This window comes from Sinocyclocheilus rhinocerous, unplaced genomic scaffold (genome assembly GCF_001515625.1).
Source record: "Sinocyclocheilus rhinocerous isolate Xijiao unplaced genomic scaffold, SAMN03320098_v1.1 scaffold1295, whole genome shotgun sequence".
Classification (NCBI taxonomy): Eukaryota; Metazoa; Chordata; class Actinopteri; order Cypriniformes; family Cyprinidae; genus Sinocyclocheilus; species Sinocyclocheilus rhinocerous.
In genome coordinates, this window is record NW_015660499.1 from 2,223,489 (window position 1) to 2,245,432 (window position 21,944).

At 35.6% G+C, this 21,944-nt stretch overlaps 1 protein-coding gene across 2 annotated transcripts in view; it reads left to right on the plus strand.

Annotated features, from left to right (window-relative positions):
• Nucleotides 1-21,944, plus strand: part of LOC107725156 (carbohydrate-responsive element-binding protein-like) — a 35,561-nt gene that overhangs the window by 2,116 nt on the left and 11,501 nt on the right. For both annotated transcript variants that reach the window (XM_016534322.1, XM_016534324.1), the window contains exons 2-9: nt 5,544-5,650; nt 7,495-7,577; nt 7,715-7,804; nt 9,539-9,577; nt 15,806-15,980; nt 17,634-17,714; nt 20,203-20,354; nt 21,238-21,892. In XM_016534322.1, the coding sequence (XP_016389808.1) occupies nt 5,544-5,650; nt 7,495-7,577; nt 7,715-7,804; nt 9,539-9,577; nt 15,806-15,980; nt 17,634-17,714; nt 20,203-20,354; nt 21,238-21,892 (1,382 nt within the window). The remainder of the gene's footprint in view (nt 1-5,543; nt 5,651-7,494; nt 7,578-7,714; nt 7,805-9,538; nt 9,578-15,805; nt 15,981-17,633; nt 17,715-20,202; nt 20,355-21,237; nt 21,893-21,944) is intronic.

Sequence of the window (21,944 nt, forward strand, 5' to 3'; positions counted from 1 at the left end):
AATTAACCACATTACAGTGTTTATATTATTATAAAACCATTAAACTACAGATAATTTACTATTTAACTTCCCTTTTACCTCACTTGTACATTTTACCTCAATTGTACGGTAATTTAAATCGTTGCAGACAAAATACTGCAGTTGAACTTATACCTAAGTGAAATGTTTACATTACTATAATAATAGTTTAAGTGCCGATAACTTAAATATTTTAAGTGAAATGTATCTCATTAGAGTGTATTTTTATGAAACAATTAAACTACAGATAATTTACAATTCAATTCAAAATTTACCACACTGCAGTGTGTATATTACTACAAATCTGTTACAGAAAAAATACTACAGTTTAACATATATAAGTACATATAACTCATATTTTAATTGGAATTCACCTAATGACAGTGTGTATAAAATAGCTACAATTTAACTTCAGTTTACCTTGCTATGAAGTTACAGATAAATTACAACAGTACATATACTGTAACATGCTGTAAGTGAAATTTGCCTTATGGCAGTGATTTATTGTTATATAAAGCAAGTAGAGTACAGATACATTTGAACATATTTACAAAATGTGAAAAAAAATACTTATTTCTGAGTATTTAAATGTCATTTCAATACTCAGAAATAAGGATTTTTTTTTTTGCATCATTCTGTTTTATTTCAGCAGACCTGCTGCATTTGGCTCTGTAAAATGAATTATAAAATGCTATGAAATTGAGTGAATCAAAAAGTTTTTTTTGGCTCTGGATTTATGTACTACGTAGTCTTTTAAGCATTAAGGCTTGTTCACACCGGGACGAATATCGTGCGCGATTATCGCCGACGTTTAACGTCTCGTGACTAAACAAATAGCGCCAGTGTGAGTGTGCACACCGACGTGCAAAACGCGAGGCGTAATAACGCCTCGGGCTCGTTTTTTTGGTTTGACGCGTCGCGTTAAAAACTGGCCGACCAACGCGCTCTCCTCCACATCACGAGTAGACACGCCCCTTATTGCTGATTGGCTACAAGTTTGTTTTGCTATTTGGCCCGAATCAGTTTTCTAAAGTGTTTTTGAAAAATCACATACTCTGCCTTTAAGGCTTGTTCACACCGGGACGAATATCGTGCGCAATTATCGCCGACGTTTAACGTCTCGTGACTAAACAAAGGGCGCCAATGTGAGTGTGCACACCGACGCGCAAAACGCGAGGCGTAAAAGCGTAATTTTTGCGGCACGATGCAACGCAGCGCGTAAAAAGACAATATAAAGTCTTGTTCACACCAGGATGAATATCGCGCGCGATTATCGCCGACGTTTAACGCCTCGTGACTAAACAAAGGACGTTTTTATGGTTTGACGCGCCGTGTTAAAAACTGGCCGACCAATGAGATTGGCGCTTTTGTTACGTGCCTGGAGCTGCTGAAGTTACAGTAAAACACGACTTGGTGGTGCTCAAGCACAAAACGGTCTTGCCGAGCACACATTGATACCTAACGACGAAGAGGAAGTAAGTAGACCAAGAAGATGCATCGAGGCAAGATGAATGTAGAGCTGCTGGTCTCATTGGTGTCTGAACACAAAGGGCTAGCGACAGCGACTACAAAAATCTCGATAAGAGGGAGTTGTTATGGAGAGGAATTGCAGATCAAATAGGATTCGATGTGTACCGGGGTATTTCTGTTTTTCATTAAGCGCCATCTAATGTCAGGGAGTGAATTTGCACATTCACTCGGCTCATCGCCTGCGAAAATCGCTTGGGTATGAACACAAAAGACGCGTCGAAAAACGTCGGCGATAAGCGCGCGCGTTAATCGTCCCGGTGTGTACGAGGCTTAAGGCCTATAATATATTATACAATTTTAACAATTATAATGCAAGTTAGTAAAATGTCACCACAGTAAGAAGTGGGTGTGAGAGAGACTGAACTCTTCTAAATTCAGTCTTGCTTTCGAAACCGCTGTGAAATACTTGACTGAGTAAAAAAAAACAAAACTCATTTGGACTTTGATAGCAGTTGGAAGACAAACGAGGTGAGAGTTACAGAATAACGAGGATAGAGGAACCCACACCACTTTCTCCAAAACACACACACACACACATTTTATTAACCCACAATATTGCAACATGCACACAGAGCTGTTATTTTTTTTAGCTGTCTCACCTCTGAACAGTACATCTTGAATGTTTTATTTACTATAGCGAGACATTTAGGTAATCCTGCTTTAAACCTTTATTGGATTGTAAGTATATTGGGCCATTAAAAGCTTTGAGCCCATGTGGAAAGTGTTTTTATTGTATGCTGGTGTTAAACGGCCTACACTAAAGTAATCCCTTAAAGTTGAAAACTTATCTCTAAGGATTTGCAGTGTTGCATTTACTTAAAGCATGCAAAATTCTTTGCTGTTTCCATATGCTAATGATAACACCAGATGAACCTTGTCAGAAGACCTAGAGAAACTTCTGTGCACTAGCTGTTGGAGGTGTATTGTGATGCAACCTCAGTATGACTTTGGCCGTGAGTCAGCAGTAATTTATGGCACACCAATCACCTGACGTCATCTGAGACGAGGAGTCATGTCAGCATAGAAAGGCTATCGAAAACATCTGCTCGTATCACCACATATGACAATAAACAACAAATGACTGTTGTTATTGGACAGTGAGATACAGATATCGTGCCATAAAAACACTGTTGAATGTTCTCTGGTATCATTAGTGGTAGTTGTTACGGAGAGCATCACTATATTGATTTATATTTGAACAAACCTTTAACCCTAAATATTAAACAGTGTTTGCACATGCGACTTTTACATTTTCTTCAGAAATTGTAAAAAAATCTAGTTGTTTTGTTGTTCTCTTTGTTTTTAATTTTTAATGGGTTTCCCAAAAATGTAAAATTAGTAAAAAGTAAAAAAATTAAAATAAATAAAAAAAATATATATATATAAAAGAAAGAAACTAGTTAAAAAAAGATGAAATATTATAAATATATAAATGTTTACCTACATTTCATGTGACCATTAACTGGCATCATAGAACCGTGAACATGTGAATGTGTTGTTAAATTATTGAAATATAAATGAAAATATTTTTTATGTAAAGCATGGTTTCCCAAACTGGTTTAGGGGTTTGTGAGGGAACAGCAGGAAGTTTAATTAGAATTATTACATTGTAAAAATGTAAAATGAAAATTAATATTAATATTCAAAATCAAATTAAAACACTTACTAAAAGACATCAAATATTTTGTTTGTTCATCTGCATTTCATGTTACCATTATTCAGCAATATTTAAAAAAAATTTTCTAAATATTTTTAGGGGGTTTGTGAAGAATCTGTAGGGAGTTTAATTAAATTAATTAATCATAAAAATGTAAAATCAAAATTCATAAAGAATTTTAAAATAAAACACTAACTAAAAAGATTTTCTTAAAAAAAAGTTCATCTACATTTCATGTGACTATTAACCCAGCGGTTCTCAATTCCAGTCCACGCACCCTCGCGCTGGTGAGATTAGCTCGCGCCGCGCTGTTGAGTCGGTTGCAGGTCAGTACGACGCAAGCTCTGTAACATCGCGCTGTTTCGTACCACTTTCGGTTTGTTTGGCTTCCCATATGTGCGGCTGAACACCGGTTCTCTCGCTCTCAGTCATGTTACTTCTAGCTGTTTATTGATGTAGGTATGCAAAGCAGTAGGGCTGGGCGATATAGCTAAAAAATTTATCAACGATATAATGTTTCATATCGTTCGGTATCGATAATTATTTACATTTTTATAAACTTTTTTAAAACTAAAAGCAATAGAATTTTTTTTTTTTTAATTTAACCACTGTATTTATAAATAACTCAATTTATTGAGAAAAACAACAAATGTTTTTTGTTTTAACAATCAAACACAAAATAAAAATTAAATATCTAATTTCTAATGTTTTATATGCAGATTAAATAGGTCTTTATTGTATAGGTCTAATTGTCTCCCGAGGCCACAGGAAATATGCGTTCTGTGTGAATGGTTTGGTTTCGGTTTTAACCCATTCAAGATCTTCTCCGCATTGAGCTTCTATATTTCTCTAATATTTTGAATGAATAATGCAGCAGCGGCGCGTCTCGTGGGCTAGACTAACAAAACATTAAAATGCAACAACGTCACTTACATCATTATCACCGCATCTCGCGCGCCACTGATGACGCTACCTGACGCACAACTAACATTCAAATGCAAATGTTTATTTTAAAGGTGTACCGAAGAAGGTGTACCGTCGATAAATATCGATACCGTTTTATCGCCCAGGCCTACAAAGCAGAGATGTAAATGCTACGCCCTCTTCTGAAGACGGGGCGGGAATATGCAGCTCATTTGCATTTAAAGTGATACACCCCAAAACAGCTATTTTTAGACAGGCTCCAAAAATGACATTTTATACATGTTATAATAAATGATCTGTGGGATATTTTGAAACTATTTTTGAAACTTCACAGACACATTCTGGGGACACCCAAGACCAATATTACTTCTTGTAAAAAAAAGGGGCATAATAGGTGCCCTTTAAAGTGTACAAGATGTGAATTTAAATTGTATTTATTTCCAGATGCATTTATGTCACACTTCACACTCTAGTATGTTTCGTCTGTTTGTGAAGACGCTGCAGGCAGTGGCGTAGCGCAAATATGTGAATGAATGTTCCGAAGAAGTAAACTTCAGTCGATTTCCTCTGCTCAGGGAGTAGGAAGCAATGAACACTGTGTAGGGACCATGTCAATCGGAACACAGTCCATGCATGTAGCTCTCTTCTAACGAGCTGGTTATCTAAATCAGGTGTGTTAACTAAGAGAGACATGCAAAACATGCAGAGCAAGGACTGGAATTGAGAACCGCTGTGTTAACCCACCATCATAGAACTGTGAAAGTGTTATTAAATTATTGAAGTATTAACTTAAAAGGTGTTCGGCCGACAATAAAGCTTTGGAAGTAAATATTTTATCGCTGCCATCCTTTTGTTGTTTTACTACACGCCTGCACTTATGTGTATCCTTGTAGTGGCGTATACAGGAAGGAGGAACAGACATTTAATTTAATTTTTTTTCAGCCTGATGACGTCCTATCGGTGTTGTTTATTTGTAAGGGTTTGTTGTCATATCCCACATTTTAGCAATCATTCTCACCAGACTCATAGCAACAGCTTGAACACAGCACTCCCAGTTCATTTGTCTCTTGCTTTTAGAGGTTAAGTGCACTAGAGCCATCAGTAAATGGTGTAAAGTGCGGTCAGAATATGTGCAGATGGGCAGCTGTGTCGCTGCATTAGACTGATGAAATTATTCCAACTGCAAACACGGTTCAGAGTGCGTGCTGGATGGACAAAAGCATGTTTATACAGAGCCAGCAGGGTGAAAAGGGAAGATTTCACCATTGTCCTGCAATATCATCAAGACCCATGTGTTTTAGTCTCAAACAATGTAGTTTATTGCACATTTCAGTTCATTTATGTTGTTTATATTTACTATGCAAATGAAATGACATCTAATGTTGATTGAAGTGGTGTTTGTGTCTCTCCTCAGTGGAAAGATTGTGTCTCCAAAGTGGAAGTCTTTCAAAGGTTTGAGGTTGTTGTGGAGGGATAAAATCCGGCTGAATAATGGCATTTGGAGGGCCTGGTTCATTCAGTGTGAGTCTCCTGATCTCATTTATAGTCTGTTACACACAGTTTACTGCATTTCCCATGTAAAAGTGTGTCTCAGAACTGTTGTTTTAGTAAAATATTCCTCATGAATGACAAGTGTGTGTTCACTATATAGCAAATCTTGGCTGCATGATTATTTATATTATCGTAAAATGTACAGCTCTATACAGTGCATACAGTTGGATATATATTGCATCCAACTTTATTCACATGCATACAGTACACTCACATAAATCAATATATACTATATAGCAAATCTCAACTGACTGTTTTTTTTTCTCCACAAAATGCAACTATGTATTATTGCACAGCTCTTCATATAAAGTTAGATTGATAAGTAAGTCCAACTTTATCTGCATTTATACCATGGTCTTACTGAATACTTGATTCTGATTGGCTGGAAGGTGCACATTAAAACTGTTTAATGCACAAGTAGTTGCTTTAATTAAAGCGCACACATCATCAGAGAGAGAGAGAGAGGTTGGAAGATCACACTGCACACACAGAGAAACATTCAGGAGCACAGAAACTTGTTGTCGACGCTGCCCTGTGACTTTTATTATTAAACTAGCTTTGGTACTAAATTGCTACGTTATATTTCTTAGTAACGGCCAAGTAAAATAGCTGTTTTTGAAGTAACTAAACTTACAGCTTCAATGTTTGTTGAGAGAGACACATAGACGCAGGTAATTCACACATGCAACACTCGATCGATAATTAATTCAAGGAAGTGTTATACTTCATTAAAGGGGTCATATGACAATGCTAAAAAGAACATTATTTGGTGTAATGCAATGTGTTTACACAGTTTAGGATTAAAAAAACAAATTATTTTCCACATACCATACAGTATTGTTGCTCCTCTCTGCCCCGCCTTTCTGAAACACGTTGATTTTTACAAATCTCATCGTTCTTAAAAGCACGGTGTGTTCTGATTTGGCCAGCTATCCTGTGCGTTGTGATTGGCTGAATACCTCAAGCGTGTGAGGGAAATGTTACGCCCCTTACCATATTTGGAAACACACAGCGTCTCCACGGCAACAATACTACAGCGAGAATAAAAGCTATGCCTTCTTTCTTTGCGTAAACATTTGGGCGGTGTTATGCAAATCTTCCCACACAGTGTCGAAGACATGTGGAGGCGTGCTTGAATGAGGCGTTTTAGGAAGGCGTTTTTCTTAACTTTTATAAAGAATATCTCTTTGGTTTTGAGACTTTGCAACTTTACGGATCTTGTATATGCAGCTTGTGACACTCTAAAGACAAAGGAAAACTTGAAATCATATGACCCCTTTAATTCAAATAAATGTGGTCTTACCGCACTTCTTCACCTCTGTGTCTGATTTGAAGCGGACAGAATGCTAGAGCTAATGAGCAAACATCATTAACAGCTTTAACTTGTCACTGCTTGCAAATGACCATGGTATAGGCGGGAAAATGAACGGCTAGCCATGCATTATCGCTTACATGTACTCACATAGGGTGATTTATACTATATAGTAAATCTCAACTGCTTGATTGCTTGTATCATTGCAAAATGTAAACTATAGCTCTAATCTGCGCGATGCAACTATATTATAAACGTTAACATAATTTCTGTAAAGCTGCTTCAAAACAATGTCTATTAATGTGAAAAGCGCTGTATAAATAAATTTCTCTTGACATATTTTGGATAATATTGGACGACTTGGTCTGTGTTGGTCCCACCCCTTACAAAAAAGTACTGTGATGGTACCTTGATACTTGTTGGTCTTTCCTACCACTGGACTAGTAATCACAAAAATGCAAAATGAACTACAAAAATGAAATGTGATGCTAAATCGCTTTAGATGTGGAGAAAAGGAAGAACCCCGTGTGTGGGTTTGTCACGCCGTTGGAGGGCTCGGAGGCGGATGCCCACGGCAAACCTGAGGTGAGTCCGATCTCAAAGACAGACCTGAATTAATCATACTGTTTGAATCAATAAATTCCTTTCAATTGAAAAGAGAAGATTGTGATGTTTGACGCATCACCTGCAGTGTCTAATGTGTTTATTTATGGCGTTTACAGGCGATTGTTTTGGAGGGAAGCTACTGGAAGAGACGGATAGAGGTGGTGATTAAGGAATATCACAAATGGAGGATTTACTATAAGAAAAGAGTGAGTAACTGACCAAATATAATGGGACATAATCGCGTATTATATGCCCAGAACACATTTTGGACGTTTTTGAAAGAAGTCTCTTCTGCTCACCAAGGCTGCATTTATTTGATTAAAATACAATAAAAACAGCAATATTGTGAAATATTACTACAATTTAAAAAAACTGTTTTCTGTTGTAATATATAGTAAAATGTGTTTTATTCCTGTGATCAAAGCTGAATTTTCAGCATCAGTACTCCAATCGTCAGTGTCACATGGTCCTTCAGAAATCACTCTAATATACAGATTTGCTGCTCAATTTTTATTATTATATTATAATTTTGTTATATTATTTATAAAATAAATAAGTTTTTGCTTCCAATAGGCTTGCCGCGATAGACGGTGCTGACGGTGATACCGTTGTTAAACCACAACACCGGTTACGTCACTTGCCCACCGCGGCACCGACCCCCACCGTCATTTAGATTTTTTATTGCCAAACTTTTGAACTGTAATGTATACTATAAATTTCATCATTCATTCTCATTAATAAACACCCTGATGACAAATTTCTCATAATAAACAGTAATGCAAAAGTCAACTGATACAGATTTTTCATTTGCAGTCCTAATGTCTAGAAAGTGATAAATGACCAATATAATTCCAATATAAATAGTACAGCACATGATAAACATAAAATTGCAGAATAGTCATTGACACAATATTTACTTAATATTCACCAAAGTATTTGACAGCAGAAAGTGCTTCATCAAAGCTCTCAGTAGATTTGGTACAAACATTTCTGTTAACTGGCCAAACAAATTGCAAAATATGGTTTGATTTGTCACTCTGGATGATATATTGATTTATCGCCACAATAATTCCACCATAAAATGTGGATTCAAACAACATCAAATCACTGTCATGATTATAGACATCTTTACTGGTTGACACAACATGAAAAGGTTTAAGTGATTTCTGAACTGCACCCATTATTTCCTGAAATGACCAAGATCTTTGGTTTATAATATGAAATTTAATGCGATTGTGTTCCTGAAAACACCAGACCTGAGCTAGTAAAATATGACACTACATTTTTCCCACTCTGTTGAGATACTGTTGCAAAACTTCAGGAGCAACTTTGGGTCAAGAACCCAAAGTTCAGTATTCACAGAAAGGGTACGGTGGCCGAGAAGTGCAAAACAAATCACAATTCTGAAAACAAAATAACAAATTACAAACGCAAATGCAAGTCTAAAAAACAAAATAACAATTCAGAAAGCACAACAACAATTCAGAAAACATTATAACAAGTCAGAAAACACAACGACAAATCCGAAAACAAAATAACAAGTCAGAAAACACAACAACAAATCAGACAAACCGGAAGAGGTAGGTATAGTTTGAGACAGCGCCATTGGTTAGGGATTACTCACCGCTGACTGGACGAGACATCTGTCAATCAACGTATACATGGAAGAACCAGCCGAAGAACAGCAGAGTCGTGGTAGAAAGTTCGTTCGATCCCGTCTTTTGCCGAACTTTTTTTCCCTCCCTTTTCAAAAGTAAAGGGCCAATAAAATCTCTGAAAGTGAACAAAACCGTATCCTCAAAATTCTCAGTTACTGAACCATTGTTAAGATAAGATAAGAGTTTTTCAGCATTTTAAGGTCGGTTCCTGTTTGTTTTGTAATATCCATTAGGTTTGTAAGGCACTGCTATATCTGATGTATTTTGTTTTATTTTTTTTAGCTTCAGAAGAACAAAGACCTGCTGTCCATGCTACAGAAGGTAAGATCACAGAGAAATTTACCCTCTTAATGCAGTCAATGACAGTAAGTAGTCTGGTTTTGCAATCGCTAGTGGTGCAAAAGTTACACATTTCACCTTTAAAGAGATATTTAAACCAAAAAGAAAATTCTGTGATCATTTACTCCCTCTATGTCCTTCTTTTTTTCTGTGAAGCACAAAAAAATATGTTCTAAAGATTGTTGAGATCCAAATATTCATTTTTTGGTGAACTATCCCTTTAAGGAAAGTAAGTCAAACTAATGTGATTAAACCAAGTGCCAAATATGGTTTTAATGTTACACAGGGTTCCCATGGTCGTGGAAAACTGGAATATAAAACTATGTTTTCTAAGTCATAGGATTTTCTAGAGTGAACATTGTTCTTTCTGATGAAATATTTCATCAGATATTGATTTTTGTGATTGTTTGTGTAGAGTAAAATCTGCCCACTAGTAAGCATGGATTATCATTAGAAACATTATTATTAGAAGTATTATATATTTTTAATGCATTGATTATGCCTTGTAATGTACCTTATAATGCATAGTATGATCTCATGAATAATTGTATCCACAGTTATAATACATTATACTACTTATCTATTTATTCTTGCACCTTTAGAAAGTATAATGCATTAAAGGGCACCTATTATGCACCTTTTTATAAGATGTATTATAATTCTCAGGTGTCCCCAGAATGTGTTTGTGATGTTTCAGCTTAAAATACCCCACAGATAATTTATTATATCGTTTTGAAAATGCCTATTTTGAGTGGAAGCAGAAACAGGCTGTTTTAGTCCATGTCTCTTTAAATGCAAATGAGCTGCTGCTCCCCGCCCTCTTTCCCAGAACAGGGCTGTGCCTTAGTCCATGTCTCTTTAAATGCAAATGAGCTGCTGCTCCCCGCCCTCTTTCCCAGAACAGGGCTGTGCAATTTTAGCTCGTATCTCAGATCTCTGCCAAAAAACATCTGTTTGGTTTTGATTATCATGTATATCGCGCTGAAATCGCGCGTTTTAAAGCCATATCAGTTTAAATTTCTGATATACGTTTTTCTGGACGCACACATCAGAAGCACGCGAACGGAGAGCGGCTGTCACATGCATGTGAATACTAAAAGTTCTCTTTCACACACAAGTTTATGTAAAAAACACGCTTAAGTTACAAAAACACAGTCGGTTATGTCTGTGAAGTTAAACAGCTGGGAAAGAAATCGAATGTCTATATTAGATTGGTGTATTAAGTGACAGCAGCATAATATATAGTACCTATACTGACCGCTGTTTGGGTCTACGCTGTTAATATAACCCAAACAATAAAATAAAAGCATAAAATCACTCACTGCTCTGGACTGAACAACTTCTATAGCTCTAATATGAAGACATTTCTTACTTGAATGCTGCTTTTAAATGCTCTGGCGTGAAGATAAACATGGCAGATAGTGTGTGTGCGGCTCACTCAGGGCGGGGTCACGGCTAACACGGCTGTGTCAATCAACTATTGTGGGCGGGGCTTGTAAATTGTGACATCACACTTTACGGATTCTGTGATCAGTAAGCTCAGAGACACTGCTCATGATTTATAGAGATTTAAAAAAAATAAAATAAAAAGGAGCGGGTGGATTTTTATCATTATAGGGTTGTTGTGTACACACACTGCCAACACACATTCATGTTCAAACACCATGTAAAAATGAATTTTGCATAATAGGGACCCTTTAAAACATGGCAAAGCAAAAAATTGCTTTGGTTACAATTATTAATGAAAATATATAATGCATTATGAATCCTTTTAGAATGCATTATACATAAATGTTACCAGAACATTTGTTGACTAATAAATATAAATTTAAACTTACATTCAAAATATTGGTATCTGGCGTACAAAAGGAGGCTGGTCCAGAAATCTCTAGAAAATTATTTCTAAACAAACAGTCCTTATTCAGTAATCAAGAGCGTTAAGTGTTAACGATCTGTAAGAATGTGACTGACCTATAAATTGTTTTGGCTCAAAAAGTGTGGGAATCCTGTGTAAAGACATGTGAGGGGTAATTATGCCTGTTTTGGAAGGTTTAACCAAAAATGTCAAGTTAATATCATAATCCTGCTGGATTCTGCAGGCACACATGCTGTTTCACACAGATTTAGTTATCCATTGATGAGTTAGCGTAGAGTGTAGCATTTACTTTAGTAGGTCATGTTTGCACAGCTCAAGTGCATTTCTATTAATAGTCGCTTTTGCTTTCCTCAGCTGGTTGAAAAATTCAAACGATCCATCATGTACGAAAAACGTGAGTAAACGTAAACGTTCAAATTCATTTGCGTCATACGGATGAGAAAATGAGTCACTTGATTGCCTTCAGTGACTAAAGTGCTAATCTTCCCTTCTGTTCGATGAGGCGGTCAGAGAAACGCACGTTTAATCAAATCTGACCCACATATTGCAAGATGTGAATCGGCAGCACTTCTTTTAAACGCAGTTTTATTCATGTGCTGCTTTGTGGATATGAATTAGTTTGATGATGTGAGTCAAATAAAAGTTCTGATGCTTTCGGATAATACTGTACCATGGTTCTTGGTATTCAGTGACTACCATATTTATATGCTGTACTATGGTATTTGCAACGCACACTACCATTCAAAAAGTTTGGGGTCAGCCAGTTTTTTCTAAAAGAAATGAATAGTTTTATTAGGATGCATTAAATTTAATCGAAAGTAACAGTAAAGACATTTATAATGTTGTGAAAGATTTCTATTTCAAATAAATGCTGTTTGTTTGAACTTTCTGTTCATCAAAGAATCCTGAAAAATAAAATGTATCACAGTTTGCACAAACACATGCAGCACAACTGTTTTCAACATTGATACATTTTTGAATGGTAGAGTATGAATGCTTATTTTATTTATCTTGTAACATTTGGCAGCCCAATAAAATAATTAGTCTCAAATGGGATATTAAAAATTATAGTTGATTTGGGAGTTGGGAGCGTGTCATGTCAGATGCAATGGATACAGCATCTGTATTAATGGTAAATTTGTTCAAATTATTGTTGTTTTTGTAAACAACAAAACGAAATTGCGAAAATATGAAGCAGCATGACTGTTTTCAACATTGATAATAATCAGAAATGTTTCTCGAGCAGCAAATCAGCATCTTAGAATGATTTCTGAAGGACACTGAAGACTGGAGTAATGATGCAGAAAATTCAGCTTTGAATCGCAGGAATAAATCACATTTGAACAGATATTCAAATAGAAAACATCTGTTTTAAATTGTAATAATGTTTTATAATTTTGCAATTTTTACGTTTAAATAAATGCAGTCTTAGTGAGCAAAAGAGACTTCTCTCTAAAACATTTAAAAAAATCTTACTGACCCTAAATTTCTGAATGGTAGTGTACTTCAAAGACAAAAAGAGCTTAAACCAGTCTAAGGCCAAGCTTATGTTTAGATGTTCTGTTTTGATGGTTTTAGAGAGGTTTTGGACACTTACGGTAGTGATTTGACCATTTGTGACCCTGGAGCACAAAAGCAGTCTTAAGTCGCTGGGGTATATTTGTAGCAATAACCAACAATACATTGTATGGGTCAAAATGATCGATTTTTCTTTTATGCCAAAAAACATTAGGATATTAAGTAAAGATCATGTTCCATGAAGATATTTTGTAAATTTCCTACTGTAAATATATCAAAACTTAATTTTTGATTAGTAATAAGCATTGCTAAGAACTTCATTTGGACAACTTTAAAGGTGATTTTCTCAATATTTAGATTTTTTTTTGCACCCTCAGATTCCAGATTTTCAAATAGTTGTATCTCAGCCAAATATTGTCCTATCCTAACAAACCATACATCAATGGAAAGCTTATTTATTTTCAGATGATGTATAAATCTTGACCCTTATGACTGGTTTTGTGGTCCATGGTCACATTTGTGCTCCAGACAGGTGTGCTGTTACTTTACTAAGTGATCAGATGCACCATTTTCGCCTGTTGGATCATAAAACAGATGAAAAAAATCCCACAGATGTAGAGGTGTGCGATATATATCGTCTGCGATAATATCGTAATTGTTGTTTTAACGATGTGCGATTTGACATTATCGAGTATTTTGCAAAAAACTTTCCACAGATGCACTTTGAAGCAGGGGCCCGAGTCATATCTACAGATAGGACGGCATGTCCCGGTTTGCCCTGGTGCTGAGCTGCAGTGTGTCAGTGTGCCAGCAGGAGGCAGTGAGTTTGCTCTCGTCCTCCACACGTGAGTGTGACAGCGGGAACTGGGTCAGGAACAAAAGAGCTGCCGCTCGTCTTCAATGATACGGAGAAACCTGGAGAAAAAATACTGAGAAATGAAAACATAATGGGATCGGGCAGGGGGTTCCTGTCTTTTACACATTTTCGTTAAACTGCTGTCGTTAAGACCTCACACGTAAGCACCGAGGCCCACGTACACACACACAAACGCACTCTAGCACCAATACTATAATTTGCCACCTTTGTGCGTAAGAAAAAAGAAAGTGGAAAACAGAACGTAGGTAGTTTTCAGGAAAGGCGTAATCATTGTCGCTGCTGTCTTGATTGTGGTATTCCTATAAATATGCGGCCCGTGCCGAGCCTCAGTCCTCGCAGAGCAGGAAAATCAGCAAGACAGCAGCTCTCCAGGTAAAACAGATGCACTTGGGATTTTTTCCAGTAAAAGCCATGAGTCGAATGTCAGATCTGAGTGTTTGTTTGTGTGTGTAACTGTCAGTCAACATGAAATCAAAATCAACTACATTTGCTTTTTAATACACGGTTCTGGTTTTATTGTTGATCGATTCATCTGTGCTTGACCTTCCAAAGGAAAGAAATCTTTCATCAAAATGTAAAACAGCTTCTCAGAAGAGAACAAATGTAGGGCAGGACTTGATTTTGTCCATTGGAAATGGATAATTGGATCGTGGGCATTTGCTAAATGCTCATATCATGTGAGCGACAGGTTACTGGAGGGCAGTGTTATTTTAGTATTATTGATATACTGTTATAATTTCTTGTTAATATTTTGAATTATGATTATTTGTTTCCTGTCTTCATCTAAATTTTAGGAAAAGTTTTAGTAATTTTTTTTTTATGTCTTTGTTGTCTAAATGTTTTTAATTAAGTTTTAGTTTTAGTTATTTTTTACTTAAAGTAAAAACTAAACGGAAATGAGAAATGTTGCCTTGACAACTAGCTGAATTAAAATTAGTTTATTTATTTTGTTTTATTTTATTTTATTTTATTTTATTTTAATTAGTGTTTATTTTATTTCAAGTAATGAAAATATTTTGTTATGGTTTCAGTTTTAATAAACAAGCATTACCCTGCTGGAGGGGAGGGATTGTTTTTGGTAAAAGATTATGAGGTCACACGAATTAAAAAAAAAATGATATGCAAGGATAAATTATAATAAACATGGCAATATTCTGTAAAAAAAAAAAAAAAAAAGAATTGTTCATTTTAATTTCATGGTGACAAATTTTATTTCATGGTTTTATCTGAACACAGATATTTTAGGCTGCCTTGTACTATTTTAATGTACTTTTATGTTGTTTTATTGTGCATTTCTATTATTATTATACTGCTTTTTTTCTGGTTTGTTTTGCTATAATCCCCCTGTAAACAATTTTTTTTCGTTCTTTACAAAAAATAACTAGCTGTTTAGTTAATTAATCCCCAATGGATTAAATCAAGTCCTGCCCTACCTTTTTTTTTTTAACAATGGGTTGCAAATGCATTTTCATGTTTAAAAATATATTCTCTGTATCTTGTTTTCCTTCTCATTTCTTGCTCTGCGTGTGTAAACGGAAAACTATTTATTTTCTCAACAGGATTTTCAGTGCATTTCCTCAAGGCTTCAGACAGAAAATGACTTCTTTATATTGGACAGATTGTTTTGTGCATGACTAAGGCTTTGCAGCATCTACCGATTTTAAAATATAAATGCAATTGACTTTGTAGGAAACGGTCTGAGCTACAGTTCGATGTTGCATAAATAGTTTGTGCTTGTGGTTGTAAACACGGTCTGCCTTGTGGTCATATGTAGATGTAGGAACCTTTATTAGTGGTGTTTGTTAATGAAAGCATCATATTACTATTTCATATTACTATTTAGTGTTAGTGATGTGATCAAACCTCTAACATTAAGTATTAAAGTTGAGTATGAGCGAATGATTCCTCTAATCATGTGTCTTGTTGCCATTCTCCACAGAGTCCTATCAGCAGGACGGGGCTGGAGAAATGGACCAGTCAGATCTATCCAGAGCCCGAGGCGGCATCAGAAGAAGTGCACATGTTTGACTTGGATTGCTTCCTGTCAGACATCTCAGACACGCTGTTCACCATGACCCAGAAACCCAGTCCCTGGAGTGGAGACTGCCAAAACAGTGAGTCCACCCAAAAATCATTTACTCACCTTCATGTCATTCCAAACCCAGAAAATTAGTTTGTATTGGCCTTCAAGATGCGATGTACCAGGTTTAACATCATTGATGCCAATAGTTATTGGTGCATGGCTTGTAATTATTCACATTGTGCTAATTTTGAAATATGCACAGGCACACGTTTTATGGAGTGAATTTGTGGGTCTTAAAAATTCTTAATTCTCCCTTCCAAGTCTTACGTTCATAAAGTCATGCCATTAAATGTTGCATGCACCGGAAAAAAAAGAAGAATATCTTCCTCAGTATTTATGTCTTCCGATACAAATGTTTAAACATTCTTAAAGGTGACATATCATGAAAATCTGACTTTTCCATGTTTTAAGTGCTATAATCAGGTCTGATACATTTATTGAGATGCAAAATTAATTTATGCTTAAAACACACACACACAAAAAACTTTTTTTTTCTTTTAAATTAGCTTTTCTGAGCCCGTTGGCAGATATTTGTTGATTTTATCTATAAACTCCCTTTATTTGGGTCAGTTTCTGATAAAATAAGACTTCTAATCCTAAGTTATTTTGCTTTTCGGTGAATTTTCTAACTTTGAAGTGTTGCTAATACAAATCATTTTCTGTGTCCTAGACATTTACATTTAGATAACTTAATTTTCCTTAACTTTTCTAGTTGCTCTTAAAAAGGTCTTAAGTCGTAAATTTACCTTCATAAAACATGACATTTTTGGAGCCTTACATCACATGGCCATTATCTGCATTCTCATATGAAAAACATATAATCATATAAAAATACAATCTAAAAAGTAAGCTTTGAAATGACATGTAATTAAGTTGTGACAGAATTACTATTATTGGATGATCTGTTCTTTTAAGCTCTAATGCAAGATCAGCTTTGTGAGTCTCAGTAACTTTAAAATTTCAAATGATTCTGTGGTCACTAAATATTGATCTTGAAAAGATATTTGGCTGATTTAACAAGATTACAATATGTGACCCTGGACCACAAAACCAGTCATAAGGGTAATTTTTTTAAAATTGAGATTTATTATTTAAGCTGAATAAATAAGCTTTCCATTGATGTATGGTTTGTTAGGATAGGACAATATTTGGCCGAGATACAACTATTTGAAAATCTGGAATCTGAGGGTGCAAAAAAATCTAAATATTGAGAAAATCGCCTTTAAAGTTGTCCAAATGAAGTTCTTAGCAATGCATATTAATAAACAAAAATTAAGTTTTGATATATTTACAGTAGGAAATTTACAAAATATCTTCATGGAACATGATCTTTACTTAATATCCTAATGATTTTTGGCATAAAAGAAAAATCGATAATTTTGACCCATACAATGTATTTTTGGCTATTGCTACAAATATACCCCAGCGACTTAACACTGCTTTTGTGCTCCAGGGTCACATATAATACGCATCTTTCAGTGACATTTAATGCCTCCCCTGCCTTAAAGTATTTTAACTTAGGATTTCATAAATGAGAGATGGTTTTAGAGATGGAAAATTTAGTCACATGAGTTTATAAAATATATTCAGGAAGGACACCACACCCTCAAACAAGGAACTTTAAAAGAATAAATGCTCCAAACAGAGCAGTTTTAAGCAGTCCATTTGACTCCTGTCGTCTCAGCGTACACCAGTAATGCAGACATGATTCAGCCCGGCTTGACTCCATTACAGCCCAGCTTGGACGACCTGATGGACATACCAGGTGAGTTTAATGAACTCTTCATATCACTCTTTATTATACTGGCATTGCTCAGCTTTATAACTCAAACTAAACTGTTTTATATGCTGTGCGCCGCTCTGCACTCTGATCCTGGTGCCTTGGATGCACTTGATTATAAAGAAGAGTGGTATTAAAATGGAGACATACATTTACACATTCTTACTATAGTTGGAATGCTAATACGAAATATCATTTAAATTAAATATAGTTACATTAACATAATGGAATAATATAAAACATTTTTAAAATGTAAATAGTTTTTCAATACTAATACAATAACATTGATTTAATGTCTATGAACAATGTTTTATCAGTAGTTAAATATAATTTAAATTAAATATAATCATTAATATAAGTATTATAACATTTTTCAATAATAATATATCGATCAATATTTGTGAAAAAAAATTTCATCTGTAGTTTGAATGTTAATAAAAATATAATGTAAATATAATTTCAATTAAACAGTTATTAGCACTAATATATATATATATATATATATATATATATTTGTGCTAATAACTGTTTAATTGAAATTATATTTACATTATATTTTTATTAACATTCAAACTACAGATGAAATTTTTTTTCACAAATATTGATCGATATATTATTATTGAAAAATGTTATAATACTTATATTAATGATTATATTTAATTTAAATTATATTTAACTAATGATAAAACATGCAATGAATGAGTTTAACCCCTTTGGGGCATTGGTGGCATTTCCTCTAAGGGCATTTCCTCATCTGCCACAGGGTCATTTAAAGGTTAAAGAGTCAATGACTGAAGAGTGGAAGTCAGACAGGATGTGATCAGCCCTGAATAGTGAGTCATTTGTAGGGATGAGTTAACTTTAGGACAGCAGCACCGTTCACTCATTCAGTTCCCTACATTTCTGTACTGATTTAGCTTCTGTCAGTGTCAAGAATACACAGGTGTATTTACATTCAAAAAAGCTTCAGTGTTCAAAAACGTATATCAGAAGAAAATAGAATGATCTGCATTCTGATTTTAGAACATCTTTTGCACACAGATGATTAAAGCATCCTGCTGTCGCTCACAGTCTACTCCATGCCTTCTGTCGTCTGATTGATAGTTTAGACTTTTTTATCAAGTCAAAGCTCTTTTAGTGTATTGGTACAAACGTCCAGCTTCAGCTCGTGCTTCACGTGTCTTTCTGCAGTCAAATCTTGACTGATTTTTATCAAGCAAACATCAGACTAGTCTGCACTAGTTTGGTGCACTAGACTGCACTAGTCATATTTCCAGATGAACACTTACTGGACTGAAGCAGCTCGGCTTTACTTGATTCTCCATCAATCATTTCTTAGAAAAATCAGTGCGTCTCAAATCTGATCATCAGGATCTTTTGAGGAACGTTTGTATTTCTTCATCTCTCAATCATCACTGGATTGCATTGCGTTATATGTTTGGATAATTTCGATCTCATCTTACTAAGACATATTATTGGAGATATAGAGTGACCACTGATATTTATATAATTTCTTGTAAGTAGGGATGCACCGATACCACTTTTTTCAGTACTCGCCCGATACCGATACTTTTATTTTCAGGAGCTCAGTATCGGGCCCGATACCGATACCAGTATCGGTATCGGTGCATCCCTACTTGTAAGTATATGCTGTAATGTTATAAAGATCTCATTGATTTACCTTATAAGTGTTGGAATTTCATCACTTTTTGTTCATATAAATATCAGCATCTGCACCAAATTGCATATTTTTGCTCAGTTTGGGCTTCTGAATAAAACTGAGCTGTTTTTTCTCCATATTCTCACTGTATCATATTATATGAGCCATATAAAGCCTAATGTATCAAATATGATGCTCAACAATAATAATCAGAAATATGACCAGGGCCTGGCTAATGGACTCTAGTGCACCAGCATATGACTGTCATGTTCCTGGCAGTGTTTGCTGTGTTCAGCTGGCAGGACTCGGTCACGAGGCTCTGGACTCATTCATTGTGGCAGTGCCAGGTTTCTCACAGATATCAACACTGACTCCACATTTGATCTGTAAATGTTCTTAGCTTTATATATTCTGCTCAGTAGCATCACAGTGCTAAGTGTTCTTGTGATAATGTAAATTCACTCTATTGAAGCGTGCATGTGACTGTGAAACATTAATGTCTGGTATTGCATGGCCACATGAGGGACGTATCATCTGAGGTGGAAAATACCTTTCCCAGAAGGCATTCTGATTGGTTGCATGTGGGTTTGGCAGGTCTAGAGCAATAGTTTAGATACTGTGAGAGACTAAACCATGCTGCATGGGCGCTTGCTTGTAGTGGAGACTTTAGATTCGTTTAGCTTCAGTTGACGTTTCTTCTGAGCCATTAGAAGTCATTTTTAAGCCATTGCAGTTTTCAGGATACGTCTGAAGAAAATGTGAGTCACTCTCACCTACTTGCGAAGAATTAACTTCATGCTCTTTGCTCTCTAGACATTTTCATGAGTTTCCGCGGGCAGCCGACGGAGCACGTGGGTTATTCAGACTGCAGCTTCTTTGAGAGTTCGTCTAGCGCGGCGTTTCCTTCAGCTGCTTCCTCTGCCGTCACCAGTCAGATGATACACACAGGATCTCTGCTGACACAGGTACAGCACTCATTCATGGTTTAAAAAAAGTGTGTAACTGCGAAATGCCACTAGTGTCGCCAAACAAAACTGTAAACATGACTGTTTTCTCAAACACTTCCCCCGTCTGCCATTGTTATATTCCAGAGTTTCATTTTTAGCAGAATGACCCTATTACTTGATTCATTCTGAAAATTAAATAATAATATTTTATTATTTTAATGTTAATGTTTATTATTATATTAAAATTTAAATATATATATTTACAAATGTATTTTATTTCCAAAATTTTAATGTAGAAATATGTGCCATATTTTTAACTATGATTATTATATTATATTATATTATATTATATTATTTGCATGGTTATTATAAGCATAGTACACATTTCAACATTAAAATGTCTAAAATAAAATCAATAAAATAAAGTAATTTTACTATGTTTATATTATATAATATTAAATTCTAATTATTTGCATGGTTATTATAAGCATAGCACACATTCCAACAGTAAAGTGCGTAAAATAAGATAAATAAAAATAATTATCTTATAATTATTGTTTGCATAATTATAGGCATAGTACACTTTCAACATAAAATGTTTCAAATAAAATAAATAAATAATATTATATTACATTATAATTAATAGTATGGTTATAAGCACGGTTCACATTTCAACATCAAAATGTTTAAAATAAAATAAATAAATAAAAATCAAACTACTTTAAAATTAAAATTAAATTAATTATATTTAACATATAATATAATCATTTGTTTTATTTAAAATGTGTGCCGTGTTTCGGACTACTTTCTTCATGAGATTTAACATAAACTTAATGCATTTTTTCCAAATCTATGTCAAAAACTGTCAAATAATTTAACTTTTTTCAATTTTCATTTTTAGCCTCCTCTCTCAGCTGAAAGTTTATCCCAGCCGTCCTCATCTGTAAACCTACCTGGACCCAGTTATCGCCAGACCATCGAACCCGACTTGACCTTCAACCCCAGTGGTGAAACCTCAGAGCCCAAGTTCAAAGGTCACTCAGAATACATCAGTGACTTCCATCACTCTCTGAACCTCTCGTCTGGCCTGGTCCCGTGCGGTCCACAGATGTCCTTCAGCGGTCACGCCACTGAGATGCCGGGTGTCATGGCACAGGAAAGCCCTTACTCAGCCTGCCTCCAACACAGATATTCATCCGGCCAATCACGGACCTGTGCGGCTGCCACGTCCACGGTCATCACACACACCGGCTCTGCCACGAGCGCCCTGCCGCTGGAGGCCCACCACGGATACTCCAGCGTGCCTGAGATGTTTCCTCCTGCCACCTGCATGTCTTTGAGCTGCCAGCCCATGACGCTGACCCCGTCTCTGCCTTCCCCCGGTGCCTCTCACTGCTTCTCTGTGCCGCAGCAGGTGGGCGTGGCCACTGGCAGGGGGAAGCACAAACAAAAGACAGGAGGAGCCCAATTGGTTCCCAGGGTGATGACTTCATCTTCAGCCCCGCCCACTCAGACGAGCTGCCTGGCCAATCTGCTCTCTTCCAGATCTCAAGAGCGTATGTAGATGTTAGATCTTTTATCATTTTTCCTGCTTTGTTTCTTCAGTTT